This window comes from Sciurus vulgaris (assembly GCF_902686455.1).
Source record: "Sciurus vulgaris genome assembly, chromosome: 1".
Taxonomy (NCBI): Eukaryota; Metazoa; Chordata; class Mammalia; order Rodentia; family Sciuridae; genus Sciurus; species Sciurus vulgaris.
The window spans coordinates 148,878,788-148,904,933 of NC_136461.1; the positions used below are offsets into that span (position 1 = coordinate 148,878,788).

At 34.1% G+C, this 26,146-nt stretch overlaps 1 protein-coding gene across 1 annotated transcript in view; it reads right to left on the reverse strand.

Moving 5' to 3' along the window:
• The window catches only part of TRPA1 (transient receptor potential cation channel subfamily A member 1), a 57,655-nt gene that overhangs the window by 21,135 nt on the left and 10,374 nt on the right, over positions 1-26,146 (reverse strand). Inside the window, exons 4-19 of the mRNA XM_079155291.1 lie at positions 23,175-23,282; positions 21,265-21,373; positions 20,941-21,086; positions 19,814-19,950; positions 18,829-18,877; positions 17,261-17,360; positions 15,793-15,893; positions 14,621-14,790; positions 14,371-14,535; positions 12,698-12,812; positions 11,637-11,803; positions 10,158-10,251; positions 7,636-7,695; positions 7,030-7,128; positions 1,506-1,576; positions 786-948 (exon numbers count right to left, since the gene is read on the reverse strand). Coding sequence (XP_079011417.1) covers positions 786-948; positions 1,506-1,576; positions 7,030-7,128; positions 7,636-7,695; positions 10,158-10,251; positions 11,637-11,803; positions 12,698-12,812; positions 14,371-14,535; positions 14,621-14,790; positions 15,793-15,893; positions 17,261-17,360; positions 18,829-18,877; positions 19,814-19,950; positions 20,941-21,086; positions 21,265-21,373; positions 23,175-23,282 — 1,854 coding nt within the window. The remainder of the gene's footprint in view (positions 1-785; positions 949-1,505; positions 1,577-7,029; positions 7,129-7,635; positions 7,696-10,157; positions 10,252-11,636; positions 11,804-12,697; positions 12,813-14,370; positions 14,536-14,620; positions 14,791-15,792; positions 15,894-17,260; positions 17,361-18,828; positions 18,878-19,813; positions 19,951-20,940; positions 21,087-21,264; positions 21,374-23,174; positions 23,283-26,146) is intronic.

Here is a 26,146-nt window from a genome sequence, read left to right on the forward strand (position 1 = left end):
GAAAAATGTGTAAGACAAATAGTTATGAAGGATATAAAATAAAACAACATTTTAGTGACTTCATAATTTCCCACTATTAAGTATTTATTTAATTTTCTGTTTGTTTCATTTATGTACTGCTCACATTTGAATTACACAGAAAATCATTGTGATGCTAATATTCATATCATTTAGTTGATATGATGCTCACTTCATATTTTCTTATTAAGAGAGTTTCAAAAATTGCCAATTGAATTCTAAAGGAATACAAATCTGCAGACCTCTACTTTTTTAAAAATCGTGGTAAAATGCACATAACATAAATTTGCTAATTTAAAAGCTTTACATTTTACATATACATTTATATTTTAAAACATAGTTCCATGGCATGAAACCCACTCATAATCTTATACCACCATTAGCACCATCTAGTTCTATAGCTTTTTCAGTCCCAAATGGAAATCTTATGCCTATTAAGCATCTCTCCCCATTTCCCTTTCTCTGTAGTCCCTGGCAACCACAAATCTGCTATTATAAAGATATATGTTAAAGTATTGCATTTCAGCATTCAAGCTAGATCATACATATCAATTCCTTTTAAATTAGTTACAAATTCATTTAGTAACCTATCATATTCCCTCTTAATTCTACAAGGAATATTTGAAGAAATTCATACCATATACAAAGTCCATAGGGTATTTACAATGTCAAAATCCTGATAGTTCAGATTTATTATGGGGGTGGTATGACTAAGGAAAAAATACATTTTTAATCCTTTATTTGAAAGAGTTGAAGTTAGGAAATACCGTAGTGTCTAATATTTCCGAATGATCACTAGTTTCATTGATGATTCCAGTTGAGTTGAAAGCCATTCCTGGCTTTATATTTATAACAAGAAGGGTCATAGGTATGAGACCGAGGCAGTAAGATCCTAGGTTCATCATATGGGCTCTGAATCCATAGGCACACCTACAAATAAACAAGCAAAAATAAGTGAGTCATTTCAAACAAAGATATTTACTCAGGATACCTGTAGGAAAAGTAGTTAAAAATCTCTCCCAGAAATCTATTTGGTAAATTCACTGAATTTTAGAAGCAAACACATCTTCTAATTTACCTTCTTTGATTTCAGAGGAGGAATCTCAACTTTCGAGCAAATCGTGACTCACTTAAATTTTCCCCAGTTAATGGAAGAGCAAAGGCTTCAGCCCATATGGTTTGACTGCAAGTTGAGTGTTTTCCCCTAGAACATACCTCTGACTTCATTGTCAACTAGCTGCAGGATCCACCATACTTCTTTGTGTCTTAGACAAAAAATTCCCTCTCACTCCTCAAATATTTCATTTAGTGTCAAATATGTAAAATGCCACATTTAAATGCCAAAATTTGCCATTGATAATTACTTTTTTCAAATTATAAAACTTAACATCAAAAACATTAAAATATTATTAAAATAATTCCTTAGAGTGCTTTTAATAGATTTAATGGGTTTCTCATTTTAAAAAGAAATATTGTTCAATACCTACCATTTCATAAGTAAATATTCTTTACACACAGGATGATTGAGAAGCTCTATGCGGTTATGTTGTACCATGGTCTAAGAAATAAGAAAGCAGTAATAAAAATACAATCATATAAAACGAGTAAGCATAAGCTTGAGCTTTTTTCTAGTTTTACAACTTTAATATTAAAGTAACATTTTCTTATTCTAGAAAATTTTAAAAATCAAAAAGTATGTCAAAATAGTTTAAATAAAAGGGAGAGAGAATTATTTATACAGGTGCAATTATTTGATTCAATCTGTCTCTTTTGATTTCTGACTAGCTGAGCTAGCATGAGATTTATAACCTTACCCAGAGTTACAACAAGAAAGGACTTTAAAGATAAATTAGCAAGGAATGCACCTTCATTTTGCCCTTAAAGAAATTTAGCCCCTTTTTCTAGAAGGATTGTAGATAATAGAAAACACATAAATAGTAGCTAAAATAATCTGCAAATCTAGGTTTTCATAAACATTATTAGATACTATGACTATGTTTTAAAAATTATTTTTTCATTATCCAAGAAATACACAGCGAAATTGATGTAACCAATAAGGCAGAATAGCGAGACTCAGACTGTCCTTCCTTCATAAAGACCCTGAATTAACAATACATGAACCACTGCCTTGAGCAATCCAGAACCCAGTTAAGAAGTTCTGTACCTCAGATAGGCCAAGAAAAGCCATATCAATAATAGGAGGAGAATTGGTGGCGTTTGCTTGCCAAAGTCCCTTCTCCTGGCAGAGTGCAGTGCCAAGTGGAGTAAACTCTCAACTCCTGCTTCTCTCCAGGGAGAGAGAAAGAAAGTGAAATGTACATCCAATGTTCTGACTTTTTGGAGCTTCCCCACATAATGATTTTTACATAGCCTAAATCTGAGCACTGATAGGAATGGGCAACAGGAAGGTGACCCTGAATGCAAAGTAGATCACTGGGGCTTGAACTAAAGAGGCTGCGGCATCAAAATCAGACACTAGGCAATGCTTTGGCATTATAGCTTTAGCATCCTGACTAAAGCTATGATGAGGTAAACCTCATCAATAGAAGATCATATACATGGGGCTGGGGTTATAGGTTAGTAGTGGAGTGCTTGCCTAGCACATGTGGGGCACTGGGTTTGATCCCCAGCACCACATAAATAAATAAATAAATAAATAAATAAATAAATAAATAAATAAATAAATAAATAAATAGTAGTATGTCCATCTACAACTAAAGGCTCATGAGAGCTTCAGAATCTCTAGTTGGATTGACTGGAGAAGAACCTCTCTGTGCAAAGTCAGACTATAAAGATAGAGGTTATCAATTTTTATTTTCAAATGCCAATTTCCAACAGAGATAACAAGGCATACCAAGAAACAGAGAAACATGAACTAATTAAAGAAATAAATTAACTCCCTAGAAACCAATCTAAAAAAAACAGAGGTATATGAATTATCACACAAAAAAATATTAATCATTATAAGGATGCTTAATAAACTAAAAGATAACAGATAGAGAAATAAATGAAATCAGGAGGATTATGATGAACAAAATGATAACACTGACAATGATATAGACACTATGAAGAAGAACCAAATAGAAATTTTGAAGCTGAAGAATACAACTGGGATGAAAAATTCACTAAAGGAGTTCAACAGGAGACTTGCATAGGCAGGAAAAAGAATCAGGAAAGTCAAAGACAGGCCATTTAAAACTAATGAGTAAGAGAAACAAATTTTTTTACAAAGAAGAAAAGTGAGACAAGCTTAAGGTTCAAGGGATATAAGGTACACAATCAAGCAGAAAAACATAGGAATTATGGAAGTCGCCGAAAGAAAGAGGAAAAGGATTGGAGAGCTTACTTAAGGAAATAGTAGCTGAAAATTCCCCAGATCTGAGAAGAGAAGTAAACATTCATATTCAAGAAGCTCAAAGAGCTTCAAATAACATAAATCCAAAGACACCTAACCTGAGACACATAATAAAACTGTCAAAAGTTATAGACAAGTAGACTTGAAGTCAGCAAACTATTCATCATATATAAATCAGTTCCAATATGGTTATCAAAAAATTTATCAACAAAAACCTTGCAATCTAGAAGGAAGTGTGGAAGTATGTTCAAAAGCTGAAAGAAGGAAATGCCAACTAAGATACTGCAACTGGTAAAACGGTCTTTCAAAAACTAAGGATGGATTACAACTTTCCTGGACAAACCAAATTTGAGGGAGTTCATTACTCCTAGAACTACTATACAAGAAACGCTGAAAAGAGTTCTTCCAGTTGGAATAAATGGATGCCAAATAGCAATACAATATCATACCAAAATATAACTCCTGGTAATGAAAAATACATAGTCAATTATGGAAACACATGGCATTGTAATATCGGTCAATAAACCACTCTTAAATCTAGCTTAATGTTTTTGAAATATGATAGTTATAAGAATTAACTACAAATTTATCTTAAGGGATATGTGATATAATCAAAGATAATACTGAAACACTGAGATGAGTCCACGGTTCTCACCACACTAAGCCTCACTCCATGTCCACAGGAGTAGCATCACCATTAACTTGTTTTGCATTCTTGAATCTTTTTCTGTTTCTACGCATAAATATGCATGCACAAAAACTCATCTATAACTATAGAAAAAGTAGAATTACTTTGTATTTATGTTTTTATTTAAACTATGTCTTCAGCTTGCCTTTTTATTCAACAACATGGCCTAGAAATATGTCAAAGCGAAGCAATTATTCAAGAACATTGTTTTTAAATGTTGCTTAATATTCCATTATAAAGATATAGTGGTTTATTTAGTCCTTCCCTGATTGCTAGACACTACTATCATTTCACATTTTATAACTTAAAATGAAGTAGCCATGATGGTTTGTTTAGTCTTTGGGGAAGTTTTATAATTAGATGACTCATCTCATTTGTAGACAACTCTCAGCCACTATCTTTTTAGTTCTCTCTCTATCTTTCAAAAATTCCATCATTCTGGAACAAAGGATAGAAGTGAAATTTTTAGTTTAAGCATTTTTATATAAATTTTGATTTGTTTGTACTTTCCAAAATCATTCTACCAAACAATTTATAGATTTTGGATGGAACACCCACTTAGCATTTTGAAAAACTCACTGATTCTTATCAGAACCACATTGGACCAATATTTCTTCAATCTTAGTATCCATATTAATCCTCTGAAAAGCTTATTTCGAAGCAATATTCCAATAATCCATCTCCAAACAGTCTGAGTCAGTAGGTCAAAGACAGGTTTCAGGAATGTTCATTTTAACAATCACTGCATTCACTCTGATATAAGCAGGCAGAAATTCCAGTTTTAAGAAATACCATTGTGATGTCAACAACTGAATATTTTTAGGATCACTGTTTTTCTTTTAAATTTAACTTCAAATTTTTGAAAAGTAAATTGCAATATTTATAATCAATTTTCTGGACAAGTAAAGAACTCTTGCTGCAAATATTCACTATGTGTCGAAGGGCAAGTACAGCCCATAAAGCTAGCTATTCTTGGAAAAACAAGAATCAGACAGGATCTAATAATTATTTTTCAGATCTCACCTAAATATCCATGCAGATATGAAATATCCATTTAAAATTGTTTGTGTTTTTCCAAGTTCAAAGTAAAACATGAAAAAATCCTTGTAAGAACAGTTTGCCTAGTTAAAGTATTACTAATATTTAAAAACACTATACTAGAGACATACATAGATATTTGTTTTCCATGTGTTTTAGTTAAAACAATCCAATTATTATACCTCCCAAGTGTTGAAAATGTTTTAAACCAATGACAAATGGGATAAATCTACCACTTTAAGCAAATAAGTACATTGTAGACCTAAATATCATCCATATTAAATATAAATAGGACTTGAAATATCAATGTATTTATGGCTATGAGAAAGGAGTATTTTAAGGGGTCCCACTCTGCATGTGCCATTAATGAAATAGCTTCCCACCAGCTCATGTGCCTTAATCTCAGTACCCAATTTTATGTGTACCTCAAATAGTGCATCTAGACTTTTAGTCTTCTGTGCACAATATTTTTCATACCACACTGGCCCCTCTTCCTGAAGAACCCCATTCAGCTCACTTATAACTATGAGGTTTGCTGAGCACTGCAGGCATGTACTGATGAGACACTCACTGAATAGTGAGTGTATTTATTTGAATGAGTTTCTTTCATATAAGTTATACTATGTCCATTATTAAATAGAGTATATTTCTTTTTAGATCCTATATAGATTTTACCTTCCCCATCTTATTCTGGTGGAGGAGACAATGAAGAGCTTTCTTTCAGATAGAACAATACAAACATACAAAAAATGTTTCTTAGTATCACAATAGTATAGTACTACTTAATCACTTGGTTATTGACTGCCCTACAATACCAACTGCAAAACATAACAGACTCTAACAGAGCTAAAATCCCTTTGCTATCACCAGCACTGAGAGCAAAAAGTGCCCCACATAAAGTCCCCATACATGTGCAGCCTTCACATTCAACATGCTTAGTGAGTCTTTTAGATTTCACAGTATTATGATCTGTACCAAAGGGTTCCATGTAGGGCAATGAATTTATTTAAAGTGAATGAAAATTCTTCATTGATTTAGACCAGTGTTGTCCAATAGAACCTTTGCAGTGATGGCAACATTTTTATAACTGAAATGTAGGTAATGACATTGAAAAAAAAATTTTAATTTATTTAATTTTAACTAATTTCTATTTAAGTAGTCACAAGTGACTAGTTACCATATCAGATAGCACATAGCTAGACACTTTGAAAATCAATCCTCAAATATGTTGCTTGTTTTTTGATCTTTGTTTTACATGCACAAAATTTTAATTTGTTGCCAATATTCATATAAGACTGGACTGTTTCCACATAACAACAATTTGTTGAAACTAATAGCCTCTGTCCTTTCAACCAGAGCTCACATTACTTCACTTGTTACCTGTTTGCTCTGCATAAAGTCTGACCCATGATTTAGACAGCATTAGGTGACAGTCATGCCTTAACTGCTTTACTGGCTAGAAATTTTGGACTAAGAGCTTGTTTGGAGCAAGACTTGGAAAGTCCTAGATCACACCGTGTGTACAGAGTGATCCAGATTGGATTTATTTCTCTGGAAGAATCTGAGTCTCTGAAGGGTCACAGTTTATCTTAGAGCCCAGCTAATGGCTGATCTTGGAAACTGTGGCTATAAAATGTCACACTCGGCTTTTTCCTGTGGTTTAAATTGGAGGAAATTCTTGAATATTTAAGTGGACAGAGGTGGGGAGTAAACACTAAATGTGTTGTCCAAGATTTATTTGATTCTACATGAATCAAGTCTTACATGACCATTCACACTGAAGTGCGAAACTTTAAGTCAATGACATTTCAGCAATGGCAGAAAATGACTGTTTTCTTTATTAAAAAATAAAGGGTTAAATCACATGGTTGACACAGACATTGAAATTTAAACATAGAAACTACCTGGATAATGAAAATACGAGACTTACGTTGAGGGTCGAAAGAGGCTCATATATAACATCCTGTACTGGTGTTGTTTTTTTGGTTAATTCCAATGGACACTGAAGATATTTAAAATTGTACTCAATCTGTAGAAGGCAAATTTAAAAAAAAAAAAATTACAATTATTCTGTTATAGATCCCAAAAGTAGTTCTTCAAAAATCAAATATGTCTACAATTCTGCTGAAAATTAACTGATGCTAACAAAGGTGAGTCATTTCAAGTACAGAAAAGAAAATTAAATTATTATATATTAACTACAAAAAATATTATGGAAAGCTATTATTTGATTGCTTTACAACTTTTATATTCACAGAAAAAGAATTATCGAAAAAAATTATTCAAATGTTTTAGACCTTCATTCTTAACACAAAACCACCTAAGTAATAACATTAAATGATGCTATTATAAACCATTAAAATATTTGAGGAAAAGTATAAGGTGAAAATTCTCTCAAGTAGAAAATACAATAATATGACAAATGAAAACAATATTTACTATTCACAATTGAATATAGAACTAAGAGCACTGTTTTTAATATTCTCCAAAGGATTTAATAAAATAAATTCAAATTATCATGATAAAATAAACTTACGTGGTAGTCTCGACAAGACTTATCTTCTGTTGAAGGTATCATACAGAAATCTAAAAGAACCTTCAAAAGAGAAAAACCAGCTGAGATACTGGGGCAGTGGGCAACATATAAAAATTTTATATAAGGATTTTATCTGTTTCTAAAACAGCACCCAAAGATATTCTCCCTTCCTTTTCTGTGCTTCTTTCACCTCAAGAATAAGTTATAATCCTTGTCATTCAAGTACAAGATTTACCATTATTCCATTGAAAATGTCAAAACTACCTCTGAATGATTCAGAAATATCAGATGATTCATAAAAAAAAATATTGCATGCTCAAGAATGAAATTGCACTTACTAAAATTTGGGTGAGAGCAACTTCATTAGTTTTGTCTAAGATTTTGTATCTTTATAGGCCTCTAGAGAATATATAGATTATTAAGGATTCCTTTGCTCATTATTTTACAGTCACAATTATTAACCTTAATTGAGATCTTTCACTTCAGAACTGAGATTTTCATTTGGTCTAGGTTGCATCTTTCATATTCTGCAGTCTGGAATGCTGCGTTTGCTTTTGTATTTCAGTTACTGACCAACACTGAGAGACTATAGTCCAGAAGGCAGTGTACAGGATAGTGGGGGATAGGGTTAAAATGAGAAATAGTTGAATACATTCCAGATGCTTAATTATGGGAAAGAACACTATGGGGTCATCAGAGGTAACCTTAGAGTGTGTGGAGACAGATATTTTGGGGTCCTCTATCTATATAAAAGATGTGAATTATACCAAATATGGTGACCAAAAATTCATGATCCTGAAAAAATATTATTGTCTGGCCAGTCTACCCTCTTGGAACTAGGACTGGACATTAGGTCCCAGAAGGCCCCATATTTAGCCTGATGCTTCTAAGGCAACTGGTCAACCCTGCTTTTGTGACTTGAGAGTAGAGGGTTGGACTGTGCCCTGAGGGAAGAAACAGGGTCTCAGGTGCCAGAGGGCCTTAGAAAATTCCACAGAAGCCTTTGTTGGTGAGTAGAGAGCAGTACTGAGTCAGAAAAGACATTATGAAAAATAAAAAACAAAACTAGTTGGTAGTGGTGTCATGAAGGCAGAACGAGAGAGGCAGGTCTAGCTGCTACAGTTTGAAAACTTTGTAATAATCAGCAAAATAATAAGCAAAATAAAGGATGAACTTCTCTGGAGTGTGGGGTGGAGATTTGTAAGAGCAACTTCACAGAAATGTACAAGTAATTCAAATGCATGATATGAGGCTAATCTAAAAAAAACTTCAAGTTTCTCAATTTTATTGAAAATATTCATAATATAAAAATGATATGAGTCATTATAAAAAACTAACTAGGAAATACATAGACAAATAAAGATGGAAAAAATTGTTATCCCATAACAAACAATTCTTATTAGTATTTTGGCATCAATGTTTTCTGTTTTCCATAGGTTAATATTTATAATGTGTATTTGTACTATTATAAATAATGCCACAGGAAGCATAATATCTAACTGTCTATATCTCTAATTACTCAATAGAACAGATTTTAACAACTGTAATTACTGCGTATAAAAGTCTGAGATAGTTTTTGACCTTAAAGACGAATATGCTCTTTAATGAAATTTATGTACATAAAAAGTTAATCTGCATGCCATTAGTATACTGGAATGGCTCTTCCATTAGACATCAAAAAGAAAAATATGCACTCAGCACTCAGCACACAGTAAATGTTTATTGAAAAAATAAAAACAGTGTGTTAGTAGTAGTACTAGTAACAATCATACAAACATTAAAAAAACAGTAATAAGCACATTATCATCAACCATGATCCTTAATACTTTATATATTTTACCTGTTTTTTTTTTGCAATCACTTTGAAAGATCACTATTAATATCACCATTTTATTCGATAAAAAAATATAGAAAATGAAAAAGTACATACATAGAAAATGAAGCTCAGGAGGGTGCAGTGACCTACCTAAAGCAGCACAACCAGGAGCAGAACCAGGGTTAAGTCCCAGGGCTTCCAGACCCTAAATCTGGCCCTCTGTTCCCTGTGTACCATGTCTTACTGCTTCCAACTGTACTTCAATATATTTTCCCTTATAAAAATAAGACCTTCATATTTTTATGGGAAGCCAGATAACCAGATCATTAAGAAAAGCATCTTTGGTGTGACTGTTAGCAACTAATGCAAATTTGAAACAATAACCTGCATGAAAAATAAAACATATCCAGAGCTTTTATTCATCCAACACATACCACTTCATAATCTGCTCTAGACTTGGATTATTTGAAGAAAAAATCTGTTTACTCTATTTTCCCACATTACACATAATAACTATTAGGATTCCTTAATGCACATAGGTCTTCATTAAAAAATGTGTTGGCTTATTTCCCTTAGAACTTATGGAAAATCAGAAACTTTATCTAAAGATGACAAATAATATAATTAGGTTGCAATTACAATAAATTGTCACACCATATCACATGGCACATGTATACCCATAAGGTTTTTGTTTTGGGGAGCTTACTTTCATGCACTCAGGGAGGTATTCTACCATTTCCGTGATTGGACATTTATTGCTTGGAGAATGATGAGTAAAAACCTGAAGACATTCATCCCACCTGTAAAGACAAGCACAAGTCTTTATCCTTTTTCTTTGCACAATAATTGAAACCCAAGATTAGATTTTTAGGATAAACCTAACTTTAAGTTTATTCTTGAAATGTACTGCTTGCCCATTGGTTCCAATGGAGTCAATGTGTGAACCATGATCAATCCATTATAGGATCTTTATTAATAGAAATTAGGAATGCAGGCAAATTCTAGAATGACTGTTATTATAATCATTGTTCTTTCTTTAGTTGTCTTCTGAAGAAAGCAGGTCTTTATCTTCTTTTTCTCCTGAAGTCATGAAAAGGTATTTTCAGACCTGATCATGTTGGCTAGAGATATTCACATTCAACTACATACATCAGCAACTTGGTTTCTCACACACACACACACACACACACACACACACGCACATGCATACACACACACCCTGAATTAAACTACAAAATAATATGTTAGATATTTAAGAAGCATAGGCTCTCTCAGAACATTATAGAGTTTACCCCTTTTCTTCAACACCATCCATTTGGATGGATAAAAAGGTGTTTATGATATCAAGGAGAAACTAAATCTCTGACATGAAGCAAAGAAAGCCCATTGATCTCCAAGATCCTGTAAAGTGATGAGAATCTGATTCTAAAAACAACTCAATTTTTCTTTTATCCTACAGGTAAAGTCCATTTGGAATATCTGCATTATTAACATAAAACTTCTGATTCTATACTTCTGTTGACTGATGTTTCAAAGGAAATAGGTTCTAAGATTTTCCATGCTGAAAACACAGGCTACATCTGCCTTGGATATGAACTTGATCACTTCTGTGTCCACTATTGGGTGACATGGACCCTGATACCTACCTTGATGACATAGAAAAGTCATGTTTGAGAAGTGGAAAAACTACCCTTTAACTTCATCAAAAACTCCTTAGAGTATGGTTTAAAAACTTATAACCACAAAAGAAATGTGTTAAGGAAAAATTTACTAGATAGCACTGTAACCTTAGGGAATTTCTTTTACCAATATCTATTGAGCTTTGGAGTGGACTTGGCGAGAGTGTTGTCAGGCAAGTTCAGAAAGGGCAGAGCAAAGTTGGCTTGACAATGACCCTGATGCCACATCCTTGGAATCCTTGGAGCCTTTGAGTCTCACAGCAGGACTACCAAGGTGGCATTATGTGCCCATACTTAACGTTATAGAAATGAAAATGGAAAATCAGAGGGTAAAGTAACATGCCTGTCATCATCCAAAAGTTCCATCAAAAATTCTGCAAACAACTGACATTTTAATACGTCAACTAAAGTCTGAGAGCCATGTTTCTTTCGTGTTTTTTCTCAGTCTGTGAATCATCCCTGACACCAGAGGACGCTGCCTAACAGTGCACAGGAGGCCATTGTACCTTTTACTGCGAATGGTCGTGAGCACCACCTCCTTCCTCTTATTGTGAAGTGCGATGTGCAAAAAGGAGGCCTGCTGCTTGTTCAGGACGATGTCGGCGTCGTAGCTCAGAAGCAGCGCCACAGCCTTGGCATGCCCTTCACGGGCAGCAAAGTGCAGTGCAGTGTTCTGTGAGAGGACAGAATATAGAATATGTGGTGATAATGGCTTATCGCCCTTGGGCCATTTTATTGTTTCATTGTTGAATTGCTTAAAAAAATTGATCAACCAAGCATACTTAATACTAAAACATGCGAATTTAAAACTGGTGTTCAGAATCAAGCTTCAAAATAATGTTTACCACTCAAACATGACATGGTGTGTGAATTTCAAGGGGTGTGTGTGTGTGTGCGTGTATGTGTGTGTATTGCCTTTGTAGTGGGATGATTCCACAAGGACAAAAGAGAAACTTTCAAGGTAAGGATGTTGAATGAACATAGAGGAAAAAAATAATCCTGGGAAATTTAACATCTAGTAGAGCTGTGGTTTCCAGAGTTGGCATTTTACAAGGTTGTCAAATGAAAAAAAAAAACAAAAATCAGAGATTCTTACAAGATTGACAATTTTTAGTCTTCCCCTTTAAGATGTTTTCTTTTTTAAAAAATGAGTGATCTTTTATCTCCATCATTTCATGAACAAATATATATTTTAATACTTACTCTCCACAAAAGGAGAAAGAACAGAATAGCATGATAAAGAGCAATACTTCTGATTATTATACTTCAAAATTATACACTCACTCCGATCTCTTCTTTTTACTGTTGGCTAGGGAGTGGTGAACTCTTTGTCATCAGACCACAATGGCCCTGCACATGCCTCTGTGACACTGTGGGCCTCAACATGCACCCACCCTTCAGTATCCTTCTATTTCTGTCCTTATTCTCATTCCTCACTGCAAGAGTCTATTTGCTAAAAACTCAATAAAAGGCTAGCGATAGAGCATGGCTAAGAATATGACTTTCCTGCAATTCCAGAATGCTCTTCTATCAAGATTTTGAGTTGGTACACAGAAACAGGACATACCCCTTCTTCATCTAGCCGGTCTGTACACTTCAAATTCGTATCAAGAATGACCTTCATTGTCTGAGTGTATCCGCCCATGGAAGCATGATGCAAAGCTGTCCAGCCATTGTGGTCACTGTTGAAGAGTCAAGAAAAGACATGTGCACACACTTTGTATCACTGAAATGTGGGAAGGATGCCACTGGGCTCATCATCAGTGGATCTGATGACAAAAATCATAATCAAGATCTAGTAACTCGATATTTAGCATATAACACATGATGATACAGTCTCATCATAATGAGATAAGTTTGAAGCCCAGAGGTCTTAAAAACATTCTATCTGAAATGTGATTCATATGACTATTCATATGACTAATGTGACTCATAATGACTAATAGTCATTATAAAATATAAGTGATACAAACATATGATCAAACAGTTGGGGTTGGGAAAATCACTAGAATATCTGTACCATACATATTTTTTTCAAAACTGTGATACACTCATACACACTATTTTCAATCTTATTTTCTTGAACACTGAAACAAAAAATGCTCCCTGATGTTAATATTAGTATTCACCGTTCACACCTATTGCTAATAAAATAATAACAACCTAGAACACATGACTATAACATAGTTAGCTTAGTTTCACTTAAGTGTCTAAGCATTCAGGTCTGTATCCTCTGTGTTATCAAAGACACTCATTCAATCCCTTTGAAAATGTTTGTCTTTTTTCACAGAAATTCAAGATGTAAATACAATGAAGCTTGTCATATTAGTGGTACTTTTCCAAATTAGACATAGGGGAAAAAAACACCTGACACGATTTAATTGCAGTGCTAATGAGCAGCTGTCTTGGGGTGCAAGAGTCACCTTGCTATGTCAGTTATGATGTAATTAAGAAATGCCTCTTGGCCTGGGTTCACTTGGGTCCCCTTTGCATATCTGCCACTCAGCATCCCTTGAAAACAGGAAGAAACTGAGCATAGCATTCAGTTTAGAGCTATGACACTAATTTGCTGGCATCTGTCCTCTGATGAAGAGATGTGTTTTTTGAACATTAGACTAATGAGCTGCTTGCTACCTACAGCTTTGGTGAAATTTCAAGGTAGCTCACTGTACCTCTGTAAATGTTTCGAGGTTTTCTTTTATTTTTACAAAAATGTCATTCAATGGTGGCATATACATTATTATGCTAACATATTTTGACTTGGTTTTGTTCCTTGTATTATATTTCCTTTAAGTATAATGAGAATTGGTTCACTCTGAATGTTTGCTATTATCACTTTTTATGTCCATCATTTATTAGTTTGAATGAAAAGTAAGTCCTTTGAATGTGCATAACTTTGTGTTTGTGTGTATAAACTCACATGCACACACACATAAGCAAATGTAGTTTTGAATCTGCATAAGGAGACGGCAACATAATGAAGTAAAATATGAGGAAATGTATTTCAAAGGTTCTCAGAAATGGCTACAACTCTGGAAATTTCAATGTCTTCACTTGAATGAGAATAATATTGAACTTTAAATATTTGAGAAGTTATATATGTTTTGAGGATTAAATAAGATTAAGAAAACTGCTTACTGAGATACAAAGTTAGGTACTATAACTAAAATATAACAGAAAAGCAGTTTGAAAATGACTAATTGCAAAGAATACATCAATTTTCCAATCACATGTCCTTACCTGAGAAATAATGCACCTTTTTTCAGAAGAAGTTGAACTACTTTATCATGTCCATTTTTGGCTGCCAGGTGGAGAGGAGTCATTCCATGAAGGTCGCCTTCATTCAAGAGCCTTGTGTCACTTATGTCTTGCAGGAGTCTCTGACAGGTGTTGATACGCCCATAACTTGAAAAAGATAGATTTCATATTTTCAAAGTAAATGTTAAACAGAAAGAAGATATACTTACATGTTGTGTAGACTGACCCTCACCTGGCTGCAAAATGCAGGGGTGACTTCTTATCTTTGCTTTTGGAATGAATGGATACATTGAAGCCAAGCAAGTTATTTACAGAGACAGGGACCCCCTGTCTACATGCATAATGTAGAGGAGTACACCCATCATTGTCTTCATCCATGACCAGCTCCTTGATATGCTGCATCTATGGAAAAATGAACATTCTACCTATAACTCTGCTATTTTGCCAATACAATATTTTGCAAACTATTCCATAGTATAGTATTTTCAACAAGGATCAATGTGCGTTCCCCAAGGGCAAAACTATAAACCTTATTGAGGATACTAGAGCAAATTAAAGATGGATGAATCCTCACATTTTGTCTCTCTATAACATACCAATGTTGCCATATTAAAGGCTCTGAGAAGTCCTACAAGTAGGAAAATGCACTTAACAGTTTTATCAGCATTTTCCTGACATATTTGACCACACTTCCCTCTCTGATTCTCTCCTCATTATTTCCCCAAATAACACATAAGAGTTTAATGTGTTCTGTTGGGCAAAAGGAATAGGATGTTAAAACTAGATTTACTTTTTCTTTTATAATAAAAGAGGAATGGCAAGTCGAAATCCAATTATTAAGCATGTTTGTTATTTTTTGTTTAAAACATTCAAGTACATATATATTCTTGATTCTTTATTAAAGGCAGTGACAAACTAAAAATCTGTTTATTATAAAAATATGGCACTTCACATGAATCTAATATTCACAGTAAATATTAGTTGGTTAATATAAATATGAAGATCATGCTTTTGGCCTGTCATCAGTGAGTCAAGTATGTTACATAGTTTTTCTTCATTGCTGATAGAGTATGACTAGTTCACTCACATACGTGACTTTCCCACTGATATACGATTCATAATGGTGGAAGAGTGAAGGAAATATGATCAATTATGTATGTGTACTTATTATAGATGAGGGTATACAGAAACTTTGTAACATCAAAAACTCATTCCCGAGGCAATTATCATCACCTCCTCACCTTAACCATGCTATAAATAGATATTTAAATATAACATCTTTATTTTAAAATGTTTTTCAAATTCTAGAATCAGTGTTAATAACAATAAAAATAATAATAAGCATCATCAGTTTACTCTTCATTGAATGTAACTCAGTTTTGGATATCCATAATCATATATTACCTGCATAAACTCAGGTCGCAAATTTTTTAATCCATAAGGTTGCTGTACGGTCAAATGTAAAAAATTACGCCCAAGATGATCTTTTATGTCTACCTTGGCACCTAAAAGACATGATATAAATATAAATTGACTTACATAAAGCATGCACTGTGGTGGTTTCTCTACTTAATAAGAGATTTTTTTTTATGCCTTAATTTTAATGTTTATTTTATCTTATTTTTATTTTTTCCATTTTATTGGTATACCACAGCTGTACATATGGTGGGATTCATTGTAAATATCTGTACATGCACACAATATAACAATATAATTTGGCCAATATCATTCCCCCATATTTCACCTCCCTCCCTCCTCCATCCCCCTGGTCACTTTCCTCTGTTCTACTGATCTTTGATTTTCATGAGACATTCCCTCTTATACCTTTCTTTTCCTTTTTCTCTCCTAACTTCCATATGAGAGAAAACATACAGCCCTTCACCTTCTGAGTCTGACTTATTTTGCTTAACATTATGTTTTCAAATTCTATTTTCCTACAAATGACATAATTTCAGTTTTTTATGACTGAATAAAACTTCACTGTGTATTTATACCACATTTTCTAGGTGATAGATACCCAGGCTGGTTTCAAAGTTTGGCTATTGTAAATTGTGGAGCTACAAAGATGTGTGCATGTACCTCTGTAGTATCATGCCTCTAATTCTTTAGGATAAATAGCATGGAGTGGTGAGAGTTTGGTCATATGGTGGTTCCATTCCTAATCTTCTGAGGAGCCTCCATACAGGTCTCCACTATGGTTATACAAATTTACAATCCCACCAACAGTGTAAGTTTTTCATTTTTCTCCACATCCTCTCCAGAATTTTATTATTGTTTGTATTCTTGATGGTTATCATTCCCTAAACTTATAGACAATGATATCTAGATAAGAAAACTAAACATTTTAAAATAGGTTTACCTTACTCAGTGTGTGTGTGTGTGTGTGTGTGTGTGTGTGCACGCACGCGCGCGCATGTATGCATGTGCATGCCTGCAAGGGGGTGAATCTGTGTGACACTACATTGATACATAAAGGCTTAATATAAATATGAGAGATTGACTATGAAGAAAGAAGAGGGAAGAGAAAAAAATCTACTTTTTTGCCATCCTAGTACCACTTGTATCTGAAATGGGGGTAGCTACCATACCACAACCATACAGTACGGACTTATTGAAAGAAAGCTGATAAAATGTTCAACAAATACCTGGTGTGAAACAATTGCCTTCTAAATGTTATCTATTTTTTTTTCTGAAGTTATCTTTTTAATATTGCTCCCTTACTGGACTGAAAATGATTCTAGACACAGACAGTGTGTTTATCTTTGTATTCCCAGCTCCCAGTTCAGTGCCTGGTACATGATAGATGTAATAAGTGTTTATCTAACCAAATTGAGTACTGGCTCCAAAGGCTTGGATTGCTCCCCCTTGGTACCTTTAGAAAGCAGCAAATTCACAATATTCCAAGATGCAGAAGCAGTTGCTAGTATAAGTGGAGAGCGTCCTTCAGAATCGGTGCTATTGATATCTGCTCCCTGAAATAAAACAAGTCTTTCCACAAAGGGTTTATAAACAGACAAATCAGCTTACACTGCAATCTGTAAATAATAATAATCCACTGGAATAGAGTATCTATATTACGGCCAGCATGTAACTGACCATAGAATTATTTTACATTTCCCTATAATCCATAGCAAAACCTCAAGGCATTCTTTAATAAACTCAACAATGAAATAATTCTCACATTTGAGGCTTTTGGTTGACATCTGGCAATAGATTTATTACTATCTAAGCCCTAAAGATAAAATTCTCTGATTATAGCAGTAGTTTATTTCCCACAGTATTAAAAATCACTGTTTGTGCCAGGCACAGTGACACACAACTGTAATCCCAGTGGTTCAGGAGGGTGAATCAGAAGGATTGCAAGTTCAAAGCCAGCCTCAGCAACTTATCAAGGCCCTAAGCAACTCAATGAGACCCTGTCTCTAATAAAATGTAAAAAAGGGCTGGGGATGTGGCTAAGTGGTTAAGCGCCCTTCGGTTCAATCCCTTGTACTCTTCCACCAAAAAAAGAAAAAAAACACTATGTTTTTTTGATATTATGGTTAGAAACAAAAGGTCTTTGAAATGTTCATGGGGAGAATTCTATACTTTGGATAGGGTAATAAAAATAGCTTAAACTCCAATTGTGGGCACATCCCTGACCTTTCAGGACCTACTGAGTACAGATGCAGTGGGCCCAGCATTCCCTTTGAAAGCTCTATGGTGGTAGGTAGCATCGACCACATCGACCACAGCTCTTGCCAGGCAAAGATGCCAACATGCATTTTTGGAAAATTATGCATGGCACAAAACTATGATATCTAAGGAAGTTTTCTAGGACTCTTTGTGTGACTATCACAACTGCAGTAGTTACTGTTATGCCATATTAAATACAACAAGTAGGACATTCATTGCTGACATGGTGGGACTTCATCCAGAAACTCAGGGATTCCACTACTGGGAATGAGAAAGATCTCGTGCTTTCTTTGCAATAAATCTTCAACAGGATTTTTCAATTCCTGCATTTTCATGGGTTGAAAAAAGGTACTGTGGCAGAGGTACAATGAAAGGTGACAGTGACATAGGATACCTATCCTGCTTTACCCTCAAGCCACCATTGCTAAAGAAGGGTTAGCTAAGTTTCCTAAGACCTCCAGGAGGACTGATTCACAGACCAACAAAGAGCTCACATGACAAGCTCCACACATGAAAAAACATTGGTACAGGCATCAAAACTGCACTTTAGTATTTCTAACTTCATGGTAATAAAATTTGGCCATTTTGTATTCATACATAATATACTGTAGTTGCAAAAGTTAATAATCCTTCTGGAAACTTTTCTTTCTTGCTAAGCAAGAAATTAGAATATGGTTTATTTTTGGAAATTCTTACTATGTAATTATATGATTTTTCATATGTAAACAGTAATTTAAAAAGTAAACTTGTTCATTGAATAGTTACCACTGAAATTAAGTAGTCCGCTAGTTCATGGTGATCAAATAATGAGGCTCTGCAAAAAAGAGAAGTAGGGTAATATTAATATAAATAAATAAAATAAAGCTAGTATATTCAGAAAGTGAATTTAAGTGGATATTCAATAAGATGATATAATGTTAAAAAAAAAATTGGTAACCCTTGAAATGTATAATTGATCACCAGTTGCATGCAAAGTGTGCCTAAAACTCACTTGTAGAGTTCAAAATACTGCCTCCCGCAATACACACACACACTTTCATGGGCTTATCTTTGGCAAAAGCTAATAAAGAAGCACTGGTTTTCCTGATCTTTTTCATAAAACTAAAAATAATTATGAAGAGAATTGAAGTTATTTTAGTATCATATTACAACTAGTCACAATTATATTTTTTGGTTAAATATAAACAGTTTAAATTAAAAACCATGAAAAAAATCACAAGAAAGCATTGTTCTCCCAATGACCAAGGAAAATAATTGAAATAGTTTGCAAAATTATAACGTTTTTGCAATATTTTTAATTAGTAAGGTAAATAGAAGTTTTTAATTTATACTATAGTATTGCCATAACAAATGTTAATTGTTACTAGTGATGTACAATTTTATGTTTCCCATCACAAATCTCATTTTTAAGTTCCTATTCAAAACTATCTCAGGTGTTCCTGCCCTTTGTGTATTTCAGAATTAGCTTGCTGATTTTCACCAAAAATTCACAATTACATTGAATAACAACATGGGATTCATTTTCCTAAAATAACTCTTTCTTAGGTATATTAAAGTTATGTTCTAAAGGTACATTTTAACTATACTCAAGTCATTGTGTTTCCAAATTAACTAAACATTGGAGTCAAACAGTTTTAAAAGAATCCGGAGGTTCATCCCAGAGATTCTGATAGAATCTGGAATATTAGTTGGCATTGAGATTTTATAAGCTCCAGACATCTGTACACAGAATAACAGGTGGGAAACTTGCCTGTGAAGCAGGGTCTCATGATTTCCATCGAGGGCATTAACAATATTGCTGTCACCAGAATAGGATGATATCATCAATTTAACAATTTCAGTGGCTCCTTGGGTTGCAGCAAAATGAAGGGCCATGCACTTCCCATTCTATAAAGAGTTTTGATGCCAGAATCAGTGTTTAAATCTTAAGGATATAATTTATATTATATAAATATAAATATATATGGGGAGTTTCTTCTTCCCAGATCAAGGAATGTCAAATTTAAAAAGAAATGTAGTTCTTAGATGCATCTACTGAAAATTATCAGTATAAAAATCAAAGTTAGCAATCATGCTTCTTTGCCATCTGACAGTTCTTGGCGTATGCTGCCATCATTATTATATGGATGCCATTCTTTCTCCCAGGAGTATGAGGACCTTATTTCATCCATTGCTGTAAGACCCAGTGTACAAAGTGACTTCCAATCCCATACCAATAGTGGTAACTCCTCATTTCTATATTGAAGGGATTTAGGGGTAGTGCCCAAAAGTTGTATAAGATTACTAAGCAATCTCTTCTTCCACAGGGAAGACAAGCCTTTGAGGTAGTTGGGAGTAGAGTGTGCTGTCACCCAAAACCCAAGACACAGAAGGGAAAGGATCTTAAGTCTCTACTTTTGATCAGACATGTCTGGCAGAAGGTCAGAACCAGACACAGTCAATATTTTTTCACATACTTATCCTTAGAAATTAGGTGGTCCCTGGTTAAAAGACTAAACTCTTCAGACTAGAACTCTAACCAAAGACATTCATGGTTGGACTTAAATGTTCCTGACTGACAATATTAACAAAGTATTATCTTTGAGGGTAGGCCTAGTAGTATATTTGAGGGTAAGCCTTAACTTGTTCAATGACAGTTATAATGGATATCCTCTTTACTGTACCTGTATTTGCAATTGTTTTTGATATATTGCAATTTATCAATCAAAATTTGGGGACATTCTCTTCTGCTTCTCTGCATGAATACAAGGAAATAATATTTATTTTCTGCTATATATGTTTTCAATCTAAACTGACTTTAAAGGAACTGTAAAGCATTTTGGGAAATATTTATGACAATTCTAAAATAAAAGTATCATTTAGATTGTGAACAAGTACCTCCACCAGGTCTATGTGTGCACCATTGTCCAAGCACATTTTAATCATTTCCAAGTCTCCACTTTGAACTGCCAAGTGGAGCGGGCTGGCTTTCTTATTATTCACAAAGTTAATTTGAGACTCTCGACTGTATCCATGTTCTTCACCTTTAGAAGAAAATATCATTCACAAGGAATATTTAAAATAATACAATCTTTAAAAAGAAAGGACATTTAGACTTACATAAAAGCCTATGTACAAATTCTGTTAAATACTTTTCAAATTAATTGCATCTAACAAAACAGGTTTCTTCGTCATGTAAAAAATAGAAAAGCCTCCACTCACCATACTTTAATATTATTTCCATGCACTTTTTGGCACCAGAAAATGCAGCCTGGTGAACAGGGAAATCTCCCCATTTATTCGATTTACATAGCTTAGCTCCTTTATTTAACTGAAAGAAAAAAAAAAAAAAAGAAAAGGGAAAAAGTCAATTACACAAGTTAGTCCCCAAAAAACAGGGGTGGACAAGAGTTTGTGTTCTTTGGGCTGTTTCACTCTTCAATGCCTGTTTAAAAATATACAAAAGCCTTCATATGATACAAAATCTAGGCAAGAAGGCAATTTGGAAACTAGGCTAAGATTCTGAAATAGTCTTCCAAAGGTGAGGTAACCCCATGATACAGAAATATCAGTTGTGATACTGCAGTAAACAAAAGTCAGCATATTTTAAAAACATTTTCACAATCTCTATACTCATTCTCGATTTCTTATACAAATACGGTGATAATATTTTTCAGATTCTTTTCCTTCCTTTATGCAAAATTAGTAAAAAACTAAATAAACAAGGATAGATAAAGATTTATAAATAATATATACCAACATTCTTATTAAGTCATAAAAATCAGGTATTTTCACTAAGGAAGGTTCTTTATTTAAAAGATGTTAGAAGAATTTAATATTGTATTTTATCTTTTTGTCTGAGTCAATTATTTTCAAGTACCATTTTCTATAAATCATTGGACTTCAATTTCATTTTAATCATCTTTTATCATTACATTAAAAATAGCTTTGAAACTCTAGAACAGAGGACAAAGCAAATACCTGTGAACTTGCCTTCTAGAAATGACATAATTTAAATAAAATTACATATTTATTATGTATATAAAATTTTGTGTAACCCAAAATAAAAGATATAGTTCATCAAATCATATTGTTGTTAAGTAAAAGTTTTTCATGAACAGTATGATCACACAGTATATACTGAAAAATTACATTTGCAAAGAAATAAAATTTTAAAGTCATTATTTTCTAAAGTGTTTTCAACTTTACTATTTTGATATAACAACTTGCTTTTGGTTTATTTAAGGCTTTTTTTTCTAACTTCTTGGTTTGAGTAGTGTGATTTCATTTATTTTGATTCTCTTCATTATTTATTCTCTTTTGGGTCCAATCGTGTCAGCTTTTATACTCTAAGTACATGTAGTAAATATGTTAACTCATGCTTCTGCATCTCAACATCAGACAAATATTTTTAAATTCTTTTCAATTTTATGTTATTACATTCTGAGATGGTGACAAGGCGAAATCAATTGGTGAAAATACAGAACTTGGCCTGGGTATCAGGCAGGTGATTAAGGAATATTTGAAAGACAGACATCTTTGGCATTTCACTGGGCAACCCAGGAAACCTTGCCAGGAAGAAGGCTGGCTCTGTGCCATAGGACCGTGGCTCCCACTAAGGAACATTAGCCACTAAAACACTCAGGACTCCCTTTTTGAGAACCCATGGCAATGAATTTTTCCTCTGGTCTTGGAAACAGGAAAGCTGTATTTCTTGTGGCTTTTATTTTATGGGCCAAATCAATCTGGAATTGACTCTATTCATTTTTCCTTTGACCATTTGGAAGCTCACAGTCAAGTATCTGACTCATCTTTATCAACATACAGGCTGTTATACTTTGCATTCTATATTCTAATGGGACCATCAGCTTCATCTTAAAATTTTCGGCCTATATTTTCTTTTCATTTTGATTTTCTTTCATGCTTTAATGTTAGTCTTCTGTTACCAATATCAGGTCCACTTAGAATCTAAGTGGAATATACACATATAAAAACACAGACCTAGGTTTTTTTTTTTTTTTCCAATCTCTTTATTTTATATTTTGCTAAGGATAGAAAATAAAGAGCTGCTATAAATAGCAACAATTCATGTCACATGAAAAGATAAAGAAATTATGGTTAATTATACAAACCAAAATTTGAAGTGCTTCACTATTGTCTTTGGCGCATGTGGTTAACACTGCTGTGTTTCCATTTTCTCCTTCCAAATCAATATTAATACTTCTGTGCTCAGTCAAGACCTATACAAAAGAGGAGGGAAAATGTCAAAAAGCAAAATTATAGATTTCCAAATAAGGACTTGTCTTCCCCTTGATTCCAAGGTCTCCCATGACAGGGAACATGTCTTATCTTTTGTCATCCCTCTCCCACATGATCTGGCACAAAATCTTGCACATAGTGGATATTGAATAAATTTATCAAAAGGACAAAATCGTGATTTTAATATCACATCAATTAAGACAATATTGAATTGCAGAATTGGAAATAGAATTTCAAATAAAAATTTTAAATACTTAACATGGTTTCACTTACTACCTCTCAGTTGTATGCAGTGGGCTACATTAACTAATATCTTCAAAAAATGAATCTGTGGAGCCATTTGTAATACGTGCATAAGAGAAAGGGAAAGGAGGAAAGAAGAGGGGAGAGAGAGGACGGGAGGGAGGCAGGGATGATTTCTTCACCCCCCTCGCCATTATATTTTTATCTTGATTGTAAACATTCTGGGAAAGGTCAATGAAAACTCTATTCTCTTCAGTAAAAGAGAGCACCATATAACACTTAAGTATAACAATTCAATCAATTCATCCTTGGTCTGGAATAGACATTTTTTCTATTATATATACAATAGAATATTATTCAGCTCTAAAGAAGAATGAAATTATGGCATTTGCCTGTAAATGGATGGAGCTGGAGAATATCATGCTAAGTGAAATAAGTTAATCCCAAAAAACCAAAAGCCTAATGTTTTCTCTGATGCTAATTCACAATGAGGGGTGGGGTGGCTAGGCTAGAATAGAGTTATTTAGATTAGATAGAAGGGATTGATGGGAGGGAAGGGGGTCTGGGGGTAGGAAGGGTTGTGGAATGATTTAGACATTATTGCCCTGTGTACATATATAACTATATGACCGGTGGGATTCTACATCATGTATAAACAGAAGAATGAGAAATTATACTCCATTATACATGATGTATCAAAGTGCATTCTACTCTCATGTATAACTAATTAAAACAAATTAAAAAAAAACTTTTAAAGAAAGTTAGGATCCCAGTAAAATGATCCAGTAAGTTTGCTGATAGAATTTAATTGAAGACTGTTACATACTCACCTGGTGACTGCCAACTGATTGCTGGCCAGATCTATGGCTCTTTAAACAGACTTTATTTCATATTAAAACCAACAAAAGTAGTCTCATACAAGGGTTACTCTCAAGACAAAAATTTATTAACTGACCTACTGGAGGCTTTTCCTCTCCCAGTAAAATCATGACATGGGCTCATAATTACATTGTTGTTTTTTTTTTTTGTTTTTTTTTTTTTTTTTTTTTTTTTTTTTAAAGCTTATTCAACAAGCTGTTTCTTAAAAACCTTGACTGCTTTAAAATAGTACCCAACCTCCAACTGGAGTTCCTTCTCAATAGAATATGCCCAATGTGAGTGTCAGCAAATGAATTACTAATGAGCTTTGCTCATAGGAGAACATTAAACTGAGGTTTTGGTCCATAAGAACACAGAGGGGACTTACTGATGGATGAAGGGAAATGAGACCAAAAGGTTCACTACATGGACAATAGGCACATTTACATTCTATTCTTAAGAAGTGTTATATTCACACATAAAAGAACCCTCTAAATTCTATCAGAAGATACTATTTTTCTCTTTGCCCTCTTAGAATCACAAATTTGCAGCATTGATTAGGACATTCCTATTGTACTATCATAAGCACAATTTTAAAAATCTGTTAAATTATATGTGCCAGCAGCTCCAGAGAGAGTAACTAACTGTACACCCACTTCATCTTTATTCATGACCAAGTAAGTCTAGAAGTTTGGCAGGTGAACTCTCTGAGGTCCATCTGATAAGAATTCAGTAAGCCTGCTGAGCACAGTGGCACATACCAGTAATCCCAGCAGCTCAGCAGGCTGAGGCAGGAGGATCTTGAGTTCAAAGCCAGCCTCAGCAATGGCAAGGCACTAAGCAATTCAGCGAGACCCTGTTTCTAAATAAAATACAAAATAGGGCTGGGGATGTGGTTTAGTGGTTGAGGACCCCTGAGTTCAATCCCCAGTACCCCCTCCAAAAAAAAAAAAAAAAAAAGAATCCAGAAAGCTCATGGGAGCTTGAAACAACTGGATGCTTTGAGTTCAAGCCCCAAGGACCAAGACCATTGAGAAATATGGCTGCCCCCTAATCCCTAGGCAGGAGACCCCAGAGAATTTTGCATTGTCTGTACAGTAATTTGAGGTGATACATGGATGACAATTTTTTACTTTATAACCAAACAGGCAATGGTAAAAAGTGTGAGGAAGGCTGGTGGAAGTGAAGGAACTTTCTAAACTGGCCATGGCTGGCTGGGTGGGTGTAGGTCAGACCATGGGCATGACAGGGAGAGGCAGGCTGACTGTGATTCATAAGAATTCAGGGAGATGCTCCAAAACGCCTCTTCTCCTGTCTCTGGTAAACTAGAAGGGTTTGAAAGATATTTTTAGACTATCATTATGGCTGGTAAGACTGTGTAGGGGAGAGAACATTTCAACTGTCCTATGACCCTATTTTTCTTTTGTTATGCAGTGCCACCCAGGAAATTTTGGTTTATGTCTCCCATCAAATTTATAAATCAGTGATGGGGTGGACTTATTTCTAAACTTTCTTTTCTATTTCCATGCCATATTAACCTTTCTGTATGTGTTGATCTTAAGATTTCTTTTTCTAATTAACAATAGCTTTTCAATTATTACCTGCCTTTGAATTCCCAAATCACAACTTTAGAGCCAAGATTAATTAAGCTAATGGGCAGCTGTTTCTGAAAAGAACCTTCAGAGAAGCCCAAGAGCTGCAGGAGGAAATATGTGACATCCCTGGGGGATCCCTACAGTCACAA